The 14,305-nt window shown below is 45.9% G+C and overlaps 1 protein-coding gene across 1 annotated transcript in view; it reads right to left on the reverse strand.

Moving 5' to 3' along the window:
* Positions 1-14,305, reverse strand: part of AMMECR1 (AMMECR nuclear protein 1) — a 196,455-nt gene that overhangs the window by 8,321 nt on the left and 173,829 nt on the right. Inside the window, exon 4 of the mRNA XM_070759553.1 lies at positions 4,497-4,587. Within this exon, the coding sequence (XP_070615654.1) occupies positions 4,497-4,587 (91 nt within the window). The remainder of the gene's footprint in view (positions 1-4,496; positions 4,588-14,305) is intronic.

Raw genomic sequence — 14,305 nt, forward strand, 5'->3', positions numbered from 1 at the left:
GGAAAAGGAATCCTCAATCTGAGTATTGCATTGGCAATTCTGTGTTAGCAAAAACTTCAGAAGAGAAGGATTTAGGGGTAGTGATTTCTGACAGTCTCAAAATGGGTGAGCAGTGTGGTCAGGCGGTAGGAAAGGCAAGTAGGATGCTTGGCTGCATAGCTAGAGGTATAACAAGCAGGAAGAGGGAGATTGTGATCCCCTTATACAGAGCGCTGGTGAGACCACATTTGGAGTACTGTGTTCAGTTCTGGAGACCTCACCTACAAAAAGATATTGACAAAATTGAACGGGTCCAAAGACGGGCTACAAGAATGGTGGAAGGTCTTAAGTATAAAACGTATCAGGCAAGACTAAATGAACTCAATCTGTATAGTCTGGAAGACAGAAGGAAAAGGGGGGACATGATCGAAACATTTAAATATGTCAAAGGGTTAAATAGGGTTCAGGAGGGAAGTGTTTTTAATAGGAAAGTGAACACAAGAACAAGGGGACACAATCTGAGGTTAGTTGGGGGAAAGATCAAGGGCAACATGAGAAAATATTATTTTACTGAAAGAGTAGTAGATCCTTGGAACAAACTTCCAGCAGACGTGGTCGGTAAATCCACAGTAACCGAATTTAAACATGCCTGGGATAAACATATATCCATTGTAAGATAAAATACAGGAAATAGTATAAGGGCAGACTAGATGGACCATGAGGTCTTTTTCTGCCGTCAGTCTTCTATGTTTCTATGTTTCTAACTGTTATGAGAAGCAGTGTTAACACAATGGCTAATCCTCAATCTGGTGCTTCACTGAGGATGATGGAACCTGGTGTTCAACAGTTCTACAGAGCACACCAAGGCTATGTTTGGGGACCAAATTGTGTGTAAGAAAAATTAAATTGAAATTGTTAATCATACATAGTGCTGTGTGTTGCAGACTTAGTAGGACAACTGTCATGTTAGCATACAGTAGCAATTTTTTTTAAAGGTCAGGTTTCTACTAGCCTCTTTTGAGACTAGTCTCTTAATAAAACTTGTTGGTCAGAAAAAGGACTATCAGAATCCTTCATTTTCAATCAGCCGTTATGTTTACTGGGAAATCTTGTTTTTGTTTAGATTTCTTGATCCTTTTTTCTAGAGTAACAGAAAGGAGGAGGAATCAAAGGCAAATTGTTATCTTTTTTATTATTTATATTCCCAATCAATATCCGAAATCAAGGTACTTTAGAAGAAGCCAACATGAAAAACCCTTGAAATGAAATCTACTTTATAGCACAAAGATCAAATATTGACGTTTTATCAGAGGGGGGTGGCCTCAGGAGTATGCAACCCAAAAAACAGTTGCTTGGTTCCTGCCTATCCAAAGGTTTTGAGAGCAAGGGCAATGCAACAGGGTTAACTACAGACAGTCCTTGATTTACTAACAATTCATTTAGTGACCAAAGTTACAGCAGCAATGAAAAAAGTGACCTAGGGCCATTTTTCACACTTTTGAACATGATCATACGATCAAAATTCAGATATTTAACAACTGACTCATATTTATGACCATCACAGAGCTCGGAGGTCATGTGATCACCTTTTGTGACCCTCTGACCAACAAAGTCAATGGGGAAGCCAACTGTGCTATTAACTTTAACAACTGCAGTGATCCACTTAACAACTGCAGCAAGAAAGGTTGCAAAATGGGGCAGAATGCACTGAACAATGTCTCACTTAACATTGAAAATTTTGTGGTCGTAAGTCGAAGACCACCTGCACTTTGTCTATTACGTACATATATCAACGATAACATCCATGCAATTTTTTGAAATTATAAGGAGATTCTGTGCACTTTCACAGCATAGAAACTCTGACAACTATATAAAACCTCTAGTCTTTTTTTAAAAAAAATATTCAATTCCCTACTAGCACTTACACGCCTTATTGAAACTAGGTGTCACTCTCTAAACCAGTGATGGCGATCCTATGGCTCGGGTGCCACAGGTGGCATGCAGAGCCATATCTGCTGGCAAGCGAGCCATTGCCCTAGCTCAGCTCCAACATGCATGTGTGTGCTGGCCAGCTAATTTTTGGCTCATACAGAGGCTCTGGGAGGGCATTTTTGGCTTCCAGAGAGCCTCCTGAGGGTTGGGGGAGGGCATTTTTACCCTCTCCCAACTCCAGGGAAACCTTTGGAGCTTGGGAAGGGCAAAATAAGAGCCTACTGGGCCCACCAGAAGTTGGGAAACAGGCCGTTTTCAGCCTCTAGAGGGCCTCCGGTGGTGTTTTTGCCCTCCCCAGGCATTGAATTATGGGTGTGGGCACTCCTGCATGCGTGATAGCGTTCAAACATGCTCTTTTGGCATCTGAGGGAAAAAAGGGTCGCCATCACTGCTCTAAACTATGACCATGGAAAATGTTGGCTAATGAGAGCTTTCAACTAAAGGCCTGGCATTTAGGCAGCACCCATCGTGTCAGTCCTTTCTCCATTCCTACAAGGGGTCTTAGGGATATTGTTTTTTTAAAAAAAAAACTGAAATCAATTTTATGACCAAGATTACCCCTGAGAGGGCCAATTCTATTTCTTTGACTTGCCTGATATCCTTCCCCCCCCCCCCAGAGAATTATCACAATAATCTATGTTAGGGGTGTATCTAAAAGGAATGTCACAAGAAAGTCTTATGGAGGCTCTTGGTGATCCAGGTCATGGTTGTCCGAAAGGTGCTTTTTTTAAAGAGACAACTGCACTTTGTTTTTCCTTGAAGTAGTTTTGCTTCTCCTCCAAGAAGCTTCTTCAGATCTGACAACAGTGAGAGGGAATAGAAGGATTGAAATATCCCTTGCAGGCATCTGGTCATTAGCACTCTCTCTGAGAGTCATTGAGCCCCTGTGCGTCCCTCCGGAGGAGCCCCATCCCAGACGGAGCAGCCTGAGGGGGCCAGTGCGGCGCTGCCTCCTTCCGCGCCCCGCCCCCACTCGGCAATCGGACCGGCAGCATTGCTGGTGTTCCAGGCGGGCCGCCCGGCATGAGCACCGGTTTTGTGCCTCTCAGGCCGGGCAGACAAGAGGTGCGGCGCTCCCACGGGGAAAGGAGAAGGCGGCGGCTCAAGCCCTTCCCCGTGCGCCCCTCCGGAGGAGCTCCACCGGAGGAGCCCCTCTGGCGGTTGTCCGGGCGGGTGTAGGTGGCTGGGCCGCTGACAGGGATAGGCAGTGAGCGCTCGGAGGGGGCACAGCCCGGAGCGAGACTTGGCCTCCGCCGCGGCTGCTGCCCGTCTGCTTCTCTCTCCCTCCTTCCCCGCGGTGCTTGGCGAACGGAGAGGCGGTCGCCTCGCCTGCCGCCCCGCTCTGCTTCCCTCCCTCCCTCCCTCCGCAGACCCAGAGACAAAACAAACAGAAAGGAGGCGCAGAGCGGGGGGAGCTGCCTGGCAGACCGCCTTTGTGTTTTTGGCTGGGGTGGGGAGCAGGATGACCTTCCTGACTGCATGGCATCCTGCATGCAGGATGACATGCATGGCAAAGGGGCGGGGAGGATCGGGAGGCTCAAGCCTCCTTCAGTGGTGGTGACCGGTTTCTGATTTTTGGGCTTGCACGCATTAATCGGTTTTCCATTGATTCCTATGGGAAACAATGTTTCATCATACGAGCTTTTCAACTTACGAGCCTCCTTCCCGCACCAATTTAATTCGTAAGTCGAGGTATTACTGTACATGAGCGGCTGCCCTAGCTTAGCTTCAGCCCACATGTGCATGCTGGCTGGCTGATTTTTGGCTTGCATGAAGGTTCTGGGAGGGTGTTAATTCTCTGGAGCGTGTGTGTGTGTGTGTGAGAAAAACAGGACTATCGGGTCCACCAGAAGTCAGGAAAGGGCCGTTTCTGGCCTCTAGAGGGTCTTCAGAGAGGGGGTGGGAGAGTCTGTTTTTGCCCTCCCTGGGCATTGAATTATGGGCGTGGGCAATAGCACACACAGACCCAAGGGAAAAAAAGTTCACCATCACAGTTCTAATTTTCTGCCACCATTCAGTCAAAACCGAAGCAACTTCTTGGATGAAAAGCGAAACCTCTTCAAAGAAAAACCACAGAAAGTCCAGTTGCCTCTTGAAAAAAGCACCTTTGGGTCAGAAGCAGTTGGATAAGGGGATTATAAAAAACAAAACAAAACCTTGAACTGCTTTCATAAATGGTGACAGTTCCCTTTAATAGAGCTTTCTGCACAGCTGATGTTTGGAGTTTTCTCTCATTATTTCTGGATGGATTTATTTTGTCCATTGTCCCTCATCACTGCTTTGGCCCGATGCTGTTTTGTTAGTAGCTGCTGCCTATGTGGGGAATCCCTTTAAACTGGGGAAGCCCTCTGAACTAAGGGATCTGCATTCTACCAGTGTGAAAGTGGCATTTAAAAGAGTCATCCCTTACAATCAAAAGACCGCTCCGTCATCTGACATCAGGGCAAGGTCAAAAACTGCATTTAAAGTTCCTAGGCATGTTTAAATTCTTCACCAGATCATATGAGATAAAGCACAACAATGACCTTGCTCCTTTGCAACCTCGGGTAAGTAGGTGGCCGTGCGCTTTGATCCTTTTTCATTGATGAATTCTATTCTAATGCCATGTACACCCACCTGAAAGAAATCGGCAGTTTTATTAGTACATTAAAGAAAAAAATAAGAAAACAAAACAAAAATGGTTAGAAATATAAAACTCTGAGTTTGCATTATTATTATTGGATTGGGGTTGGGTTTTTTTCTTTCTCTCTCTTTAAAAGCACTTCAGTTTAGCCTCCTTGAATGCGAAAACCCAGGACCAAAACACCTATTTCTCATCCAGGATGCTTTGGGACAAGAATGGAATCATTTAAAAGCCTCTTATGGCACTCATGGCAGCTAAAATCTAAAGTTTCCGTTGCAAACGTTATTGGCTTTGCTTCCACTGTCAAAAGTGATGACATTCAGCATGTGACACATTAGGCAGAAGCCGCTGAATTCAGTGCTCTGGAGAAGCAGCTGGTCACAGGATTAGCGCATACTTACAAACACAATGACAAGGTTAACTTTATTTCAATAAGCCAGGAGGAATCAGTGGATCTAGACATTTAGGAAATAGTTCCGCGCTCCCCACCCCCAATGCCCCGAGCAGTTAGAGACACATTATTAAAATTCTAAGTCACCAGACATATGGCTATAAAGCACAAAAGAAAGAGAATATTCTTGTGAGATTACTTTAGAAGCGTTGCTGATAGATTCAAATACAACTGGTTCAAATTACTTTGGACCAAAGGTGCTTTTTGGTTTCTTTTTTATGGAAGGTCCCAAGTTGTTTTTATTTTTAATGAGATTTTTCTTGTTGCCTGGTGGTGATTGAATGAAGTTAAGCGTGCCTAGATAGATGGGAATAAAAATATAATAGATCTTCTGGTTCAAAAAATAGTCCCAAAGCATCTACAGTTTGATTGTGCTAACATATGTAACATTAAAGAGCCTCGGTGGCACAGTGGTTAGAGTGCAGTACTGCAAGCTACTTCTGCTGATGACCGGCTGCCAGCAGTTTGGCAGATCGAATCGTAGGCTCAAGGTTGACTCAGCCTTCCATCCTTCCAAGGTGGGTAAAATGAGGACCAAGATTGTTGGGGACAATAGGCTTATTCTTTGTAAACTGCTTAGAGAGGGCTGTAAAGCACTGTGAAGCGATTTATAAGTCTAAATGCCATTGCTATTACATATGAAAATTCAACTTTTTTCCTCAATTGCTTTAGAAAAGGCATGTCTTCTCCAAAACTGGTTCAGAATACTCATCAAAAGTAGTCCTCAACATACAACTGTTGGTTTAATGAACGCCCAAAGTTAATGAGCGCCCAAAAAAGGGGCTTATGACTGTTTTTCACACTTACGACCGCTACAGCATCCCCAAGTTCACATGATCAAAATTTGGATGCTTGGCAAGTGGCAAATATTTGTGACAATTACAGTATCCCGGGGCAACCATTAGACAAGCAAAGTCAATGGGGAAGCCAGATTCACTTCAATAATTGTGTTACTAATTTAACAATTGCAGTCATTCACTTAAACAACTGTGACAAGAAAGATTGTAAAATGGAGCAAAACTCACTTAACAACTGTCTCACTTATTAACAGAAATTTTGTGGCTCAATTGGGGTTATAAGTCGAGGATTACCTGCACTTGACTAAAGACCAATTTGAATTCATATCATAATCGCTAACTATTATGTTAACTATGGTGAATGATACATTGTTAGATGAAATAGCAAGTCACAGAAGTTCAGGGAAGGGACCTTGGGAGGTCTTCTAGTCCAACCCTCTGTAAAACATCTGTCAAAATGCCTCCCCAAACCTTTTCTGCAGCCACTCGGACCTTATGTCCCAGAATTATGAGGCTCAAGAATATTCAACACCATTCAAATACCACACCTAGCTGCAGTTCAAGATATAAAACATATCCACATGTCACTAACATGTCACTAACAGAGTAGGAAAAAAATCAATTGGCTTCTAAATTCTGGGACTCCTAGGTTAATAGTGCATTTACCGTAAGTTATGTTCTGAACTCCACTTGCAAAATACAACGACATTGACACACAAGAATATATAAGCAAGAATTGATAGCTATTTCTGAGGATCAGGCTGCATGGAGAATTAATACTATGAAATTACGGTAGATGTTAACAGCCGATAGTAATGTGTCAGATGGATAATAAGGTCTCATAATTACAGAATTATTTTTAGAAATTTATTTATTTTATTTATTTATTGGATTTATTGGGAATAAAGCGGGTAAGACAGGAACATTTATTTATTTATTTATTATTTATTATTTAGATTTGTATGCCGCCCCTCTCCGAAGTTCCCGGGCTCAAGAGAACCTCTAGGCCATCCTGTAACTGTCTGCCACCCAGAGCCTTAGTCACTTGGGAATGTGGAAGGAAAAAACTCTAGAATTTTAATTCTGGAGCACAGATCGTAGTTATAGGCGAACCTCTGGCACACATACCACAGCTGGCATGCAGAGCCCTCTCTGAGGACACAGCAGCCACTGCTGCAGCCCAACTCCACCGTGCATACATGCGGGCCAGCTGGTCTTCGGGTCTCTGCCGTGCATGCGTGGGGGCTGGGGTGCATATGGGGATACTAATAATTTAATAATAATAATTTATTAGATTTATATGCCACCCCTCTCCGAAGACTCGGGGGGATGCATGTGCACAGGCACAGGCGCATGCAGTGGACGCAAACATGCGCGGGGATGTTTGCATTGCATTTTGAGGATTTGCCTCTGTTGGTGCAGGTGGGCATGAACTCCGTCCCGAGACACTGGCCTGCTGCCGCTGCCTCTTTGCCAGCATGAATGGCCTGCTGCGAACGTCTCTTTGCCAGCACAAATGGCCTGCTGCCAACGCCTCTTTGGCGGTGCAAAGGCCACTGCCACGCTTGTTTTGGCTTCCAGGTTGATGCAGGAAGCTTTCCAGGGCTAAAATGGGACATGGGGGGGGGGGGATGCCTTCGCACTGGCAATGGTTGTGACAACAAAGAGGCTGCGGCGGCAGGCCAGTGTCTCCGAGTTGAGTCATGCCCAACTGCACCAAACAAGGGCAGAAATAGCCACCTGCCATGTTTTGGCTTCCAGGTTGGTGCAGGCGGCTTTCCAGAACCAAAATGAGGTGTAGGGGGAGTGCATGTGCGGCTGGGGGAGGATGTGTGTACATATGCAGGGGCAGGGCGCACTCACATTGCATTTGGAGGGTTCAGGCTTTGGGCACTCGGCTCCAAAAAGGTTAACCATCACCGATATGGCCTTTGACTCAGGGAAGGGCCACACTTATGTTTTCCTACCGGATCAGTCCCGGTGGAGGGCAGGGTTGGCATGCGGGCGGTGGCGTGTGTGCGCAGCATGAGAATTTGCTTCTGTGCATGCCTGGAAGCAAAGTAATTGCCAAAAATTGCCACAATCTTGCACAAGGACGTTTGCACGTGTGAGATTTTGGCTATTTTCACTGACTTTGTTGCTTTCGCGTATGTGCAGAAGTGAAGAAAGACCGAAAATTGCTGATTTTCGCTGATTTTTTTGCTTCTGTGCATGCCGGAAGCAAATTCTTGTGTAGGGGTGCAGCAGGGACACACAGATGCGCATGCATCACCATTTCCGCTAACGGATCGGGCGATCCCAGGCGTACCAGGGGCAGCCCAATACTGCTTTGATTCATGCGTGCACTAAAGCGGCAAATCGTTTAGTGAGTGTTGCTCTATTCTGCTCTGTTCTTTGTCATATCTGGGAGCATTCTAGCAAGACGTCTCTTTTCTGAATATAGGTTAGGTGCCTGGGGACCTGAGACGTATTTCTAGGTCTAGCACGAAACCTGCCACTTACATCCACATCAAGTTTTCCCATGCAATGCTGCTGTCGAAAGAGAGTCAGGCAAAATGTATTGTATCTGGATGAGAAGTGATCAGCGCACCACTGAATTATGGCATAACCAGAGGTTGGCTGCTAATATGGAACGGGGACGTCTGCTCGCTCCCGTGCCTCTAAGTGCTAGCAGAGTCCAGCACAATTATGCTACTGCACCTGGGCAGGTACCCTGTGGCACACCTGCATGTCCGCACGCGATTTCACTACCTGCCCAGGTGCAGTAGCCTAATTGCGCTGGACTCCGTTAGCACTCAGAGCCACGGGGGCGAGCACGTGTCTCCTGAGCAGCCCACCTCTGGGCATAACAGAGTTGGAAAGGATCCTGGAGGTCTTCTCGTTGAACGCTCTTCCCAAGCAGGAGATGTTATTCTATTCTGAACAAATGACAATGCAATCTCTTTGTGAAAACCTCCAGTGGTGGAAGACCCACAACTTCTGGAGGCAAGCCATTCTGCAGATTAATTGTTCATTTCTCATTAGTTCTATATTGGATCTCCCTTTGTTAAGCTTTTATCTGTTACTTTTTGTCTTGTTCTCAGGTGCTTTGAAGAAGTTTAAGATTTTGACTACGAGGACACGTTACCTGCTGAAAAAATATTTGTTTTGCTTTGTGCGTTTTGACTTCTAGTGACAGCCTGGATTGTCCTTGCTGTTTCATGGGCAAGGATTTTCAGAAGTGGTTTGCCATTGCCTCTTTCCTAAGGCTATGAGAGGGGGACTGGCTTCAAGAGACCCAGATGTCTTGATGTCCAAGGCAGGACTAGAACTCACAGTCTCCTAGTTTCTCGCCTGATCCTCCAACTATTAGACCAAACTGACAAAAAATATAAATTGCCTCAAAGGTTCTTTTCTTTTGCTTCTGATTTACTTGCCCTTCTCCTGTGGGCTGTTTTCAAACCTAACTTTGTATTGTAATATTTTTTAATGGACAGGATGAAAATAGGCGTTGATTGCTTACCTGAACGCCTCTTCTCATACGATGAGTGGGTACAGCAGTCATGTGGGTTGCTCGCTGTCCAATCCATCGGGGACCGATCCTTGTCTTTAAAAAGCCTGCTGGATCCGCCCCTTCCCCAGAATTCACGAATCCGTAGACTTAGGCTCAATTGTGGTGGCTCAATAGTGTTCAACTCTCATGATAGGGAAAGAACAGGTTAAAGGAATAACCATAGTTAGAAAAGAAATACAGGGAGGGAAGTGACTGCTGTACACACTCATCGTACGAGAAGAGGTGTTCAGGTAAGCAATCAACGCCTATTCTCCGTACTGAGAGAGCGGGTCCAGCAGTCACGTGGGACATACCCAATAGATGAGTCCCTAGGGAGGGATTAGTTCACTATCGTAAGAGATAATGGATTGGAGGACTCTTCTGCCGAAGGCAGCATCCGCTGAAGCATAAGAGTCAATTTTGTAATGCCTTATGAAAGAGTTTGGAGAGGCCCAAGTGGCTGCTTTGCAGACTTCTTCCAATGGAGCTTGAGTTGCCCATGCGGCAGATGTGGCTGCACTTCTTGTGGAATGTGCTGTGATACTTCTAGGTATGGTGAGGGAAGCTGACTCATAAGCCTTTGAGATAGTCCCTTGGATCCAACGGCCTATTACGGTTGAGGATACCTTGGATCCCATGGATCTGGGATGGTAGGCCACGAATAGAGCTTCAGACCTTCAGACCTTCGAATGGGTCTTGTCCGTTGGATATAAATTCTCAGCGCTCTGGTGCTGCACTTTTGATAGCTCAGGTATCCGCGAAGAAACATCTCTTGAGCATCTGCTCCAGGCGTTTGTCTTCAGGTTTTAAATCCTCCTCTGCTTCACCCGGCTTAGCAGCCGCAGAGTGTAGGGTTTTAACAGGCTCATCAGGTTTAGGGCAGACAAGAAGATCCTCATAAGAAGGGGAGAGCTTATATAACTTCTTGTCCTTAGTTGTGGGATTAAAACTAAAAGCTGGGTGGTCCCACTGCTTAAGCAAAGCATCTTTAAACAATTTGGGCATTGGAATGACCTCTTTATCTTCCTGCTCCTCCATGAAGTATGGTAAATTTTCCTCAGAGGGGTCTGTGGAAGGAGCAGACTGATTATCTTGCCCGGCTAAGCCTGTAGAAACTCTTGCTTTGAAAAGAAGAGATTTGAAGAGTTGGAATGGAAAAATTGCAGCCGGGACTGGAACCTTAATTTGAGATTCCTCATCTTCTGACAGGAGATGAAACGGGTCATCATTATCCTCTACGTCCACGTCCTCGTTTTCATCCTGGGAAGAATCCAAATCCTCATTAATTGGAGCTCTGTAGGATGAGAGGGAACTCACGGGCCGGGGGGCGCGTGGAAGGGGACGAGAGTGAGAAGGCACATTGATAGCCGAGAGCTTGGCCTCAATGGCTTTAGACAGGACAGAAAACATAGATTGAAATTCTGGAGGCAGATTAGTAATGTTTGCAGGTAAAGATGGAGATTCTCTGAAGGCCTCGGATGGGTCCGGCTCGGAGGGATATTCCATAATGTGTGGCTCCTCTGGACCTAAGCCCCATAAGTTAGGCTGGGGTCTGTTTAGGTTTGGCTCATCCAGAGAGAGCACAGGGACCCCAGAGGGAGGCAGGTTAGAAGCCTCTGGGGGGGTCAGGCCTAATGTGCACTTGAGCCTGCACTTTTAAACGTTTGGCTGATTTTTCATGGATTCTCTGCAATGCTAAGTCCCTTCTCTTCTCAGCCCTGGTGGGTCTAGCCATTGTAGGGGCTCCCGAGGAAGAGGAGGAAGAGGCCTGGGGGATATGTTCAATTTCATCACCAGTAGGCCTAACCTCTCTGGGACCTTTAGATGTGCCTCTCTTGGGAAATAAAGTCATGGTCTGAACAAATTACAGGGACAAGACTTGAGTCAAAATCTGATGGGAGAAGCTTCTAGTGTAAAGTTTCCAATAGAAAGAGGGCCCCGCTCCTAGGCCCAGGAGCATCTGCGACTCACAGTCAATCTGGACGGTACCAGAGTTCATGTCTGGGAGTGCAGAAGGGCAGGCTTTGCTAACCTTAAACAAAAAGTAAACCAAGGCACACTGGTTTGGAGGCCTAGCCAGGGAGAAAAGGCCTGAGGGACTCAAAGCTTACCCCAGGGCCAAGCGGCGGACTTACTGGCGCCAGACGGGATGCGCATGGGCAATCCGCAAGGGTCGACAATTAACGGGCGCTGAGGGCCTTCGCACCAAAATAAACCGCTCCGAGATTTAAAGATGGAGGGAAAACTAAAGTCCGGGGGACAATCAAGGGAAGCTTGCTAACAGTCCCACATCGCAGGAGGAACACGAGCCCTTTTTCTTCTCTTTTAAACAATTTTTTAGCTTGCCGATAAACCTCCTGGCCGAGTAGATTTACTTGTAAATACAATCCGGCAAGCGGCGCTAGCAGGGCATTTGTAAAAAAAACAGCAGGAGCCGCACCGCAGCTTCTCCCCCGGTGCCGAGCCCAGTAAGGCTGGCGCGCAATCAAGGCAAGCTTTAAGGCAGAAAACAGAAAGGAATTTTTACTTATCTGGTTGAAATAAGACGAAGGGAAGGTGTTTTGCGAGAGGAATGAGCCACCACAAGTCTAGCTGGATCGCAGGACCAAGCAAATTCTGGGGAAGGGGCGGATCCAGCAAGCTTTTTAAAGACAAAGTTCAGTCCCTGACGGATTGGACAGTGAGCAATCCATGTGACTGCTGGGCCCACTCTCTCAGTACGGAGAAGAGACGGGGCTGAATAAACTAAGTACTGTAGTTTTGAACCTGATATAAAAGTGTGTTTTTGACTAAAAAAGTTGGTAATGCTCTAAGAATCAGAGTTATTCCTCAGTGGATTCTCAAATCTCTCCTTAAAGCTACAGATGATGACAATTGAGGGCCTATGAAGTATTGATCCAGTTATGCACACAATAAATGTGCTTAGCCATCTTATATACGCATACTCTTCTTAATAAGGAAAGTCTTATCAAAAACAATAATATTGTCACTTACTGGAGGGAATTAATTCAGCTCTTTCCACAAATCTCCCTCTATCTAAAACACGAGTGTCAAACTCACTGCATCATGTTACTGCCACCTGACGTTTTGCAACATTTTCCCCATTCGCAGAGCTGGGCTGGGCATGGCCTGCATATCCGGCCCGTGGGCCGCCTGTTTGACACCCCCGATCTACAGTATCTATCTGCCTACTTATATACCAATTTGTCTGTCTGTCTGTCTGCGTCTTGGAAACATTCTTTACTCAGAAGAAAACTTCCAAAACTGCTTATATTCTATGGTCTTTGTGTACTTATATTTCAACTTTCAAAGACACTGAAATTGAATCTTTGTCCTGACAACAAAGAGACACAAATATAATCATCACTAGGAACATAAATTGGATCAACACCTACATTTCAATACCAGTTGTGTGAATTGCATATGACATGATTTAGGCACAGTGCTAATCCACACATGCATAAAGTAGCAGTCTGACATTCTGCATAAACCAAAACTGTAATTAAGTTTTAATTAAAATTACCTGAACAACAGATAGCAATCTTAGCTTGCTGGGACAAGCCAAGCAAAGAACAAAAGAACCGTTGTACATACCTGAACGGTCTTCTCGATGCACTGGAAGGAGAGTCCAACATGGGTAATTCACCAATCTTATTGGTAGAGACTGAGTTAATTTAAATATTTAAATATGAGGTAGTCACCGCCCCTCAGCAGCCCCCAATACCTCAGTTTTAAAAACGAAACCAGTTTAAGGATAACCTGTTTATTGAACAATAACCATATAACCTCATAACTGTGTAACTTGAATCCCCAAACTCCAGCGACCTGGCGAAACAACCATGCCGGGTGGGTTTGGACTCTCCTTCCAGTGCATCGAGAAGACCGTTCAGGTATGTACAACGGTTCTTCTCCACTGCATCTGGAAGGAGAGTCCAACATGGGATATGCCAAAGATTACTGCCCATGGGAGGGAAAAGGCTGAGCTACGGTCGCAGGAGTTGAACACACTTGCTGCAAAACCCATCTCCCAAACGAAGCTTCCGCTGAAGCCACTGAGTCCAGTTTGTAATGGCGTATAAAGGTGTTAGGAGACGCCCACGTAGCCGCCCTGCAAATGTCCTCTATGGACTCTGAGTCCTCCAAGCCACTGAAGTGGCTGCACTTCTAGTGGAATGCGCTGTTACCCCGGTTGGTGGTACTTGAGACCGGGCTTTGTAAGCCTCCTCAATACAGTCTTTCAGCCAGCGACTGATGGATTTAGCTGACACTGCCAGACCCATTGATCGCTGACCAAAGGACACAAACAGTCGCTCAGATTTCCTGAAATGTCCAGTCCGTCTGATGTAGATTTTCAAGGCCCTCCGAACATCTACCTTGTGCCATCTCAGCTCGAGAGGGTGCTGTCCATGTGTGCAAAAGTCTGGCAACACTAACTCTTGAGCCCTATGAAACCCAGAGTTGACCTTGGGGATAAATGTAGGGTCTAACCTCAAAACTACCCGATCAGGGTGGAATACACATAAATCTGCACGCGTAGACAGGGCCGACAGCTCCGACACTCTGCGTGCCGACGTAATTGCCACTAAAAAGGCAGTCTTTAAGGAGAGCAATCGTACTGGAATAGTTCTCATCGGCTCGAAAGGAGGGGCTGTCAACGCCTTGAGTACCAGGGAAAGGTCCCACGTCGGGAATCTGTGTACTGGAGGCGCATGGGTGTTAATCGCGCCCTTAATAAAATCCCTAATCCAAGGATCTTGTGCGAGGGAGCGAGCATGGGGTACCCGGATGATGGTTGCCAGAGCAGCTAAATGCCTTTTTAAGGTATTCGGGGCTAACCCTTTCTCTATACCTGACTGTAGGAATCGTAAGATTGACACAACCGAAGCCTCCCCTGGATCAAGGTGGTGATCCAAACAAAACCTACAGAAAGC

This window comes from Erythrolamprus reginae, chromosome 8 (genome assembly GCF_031021105.1).
Source record: "Erythrolamprus reginae isolate rEryReg1 chromosome 8, rEryReg1.hap1, whole genome shotgun sequence".
NCBI classification, from domain to species: domain Eukaryota; kingdom Metazoa; phylum Chordata; class Lepidosauria; order Squamata; family Dipsadidae; genus Erythrolamprus; species Erythrolamprus reginae.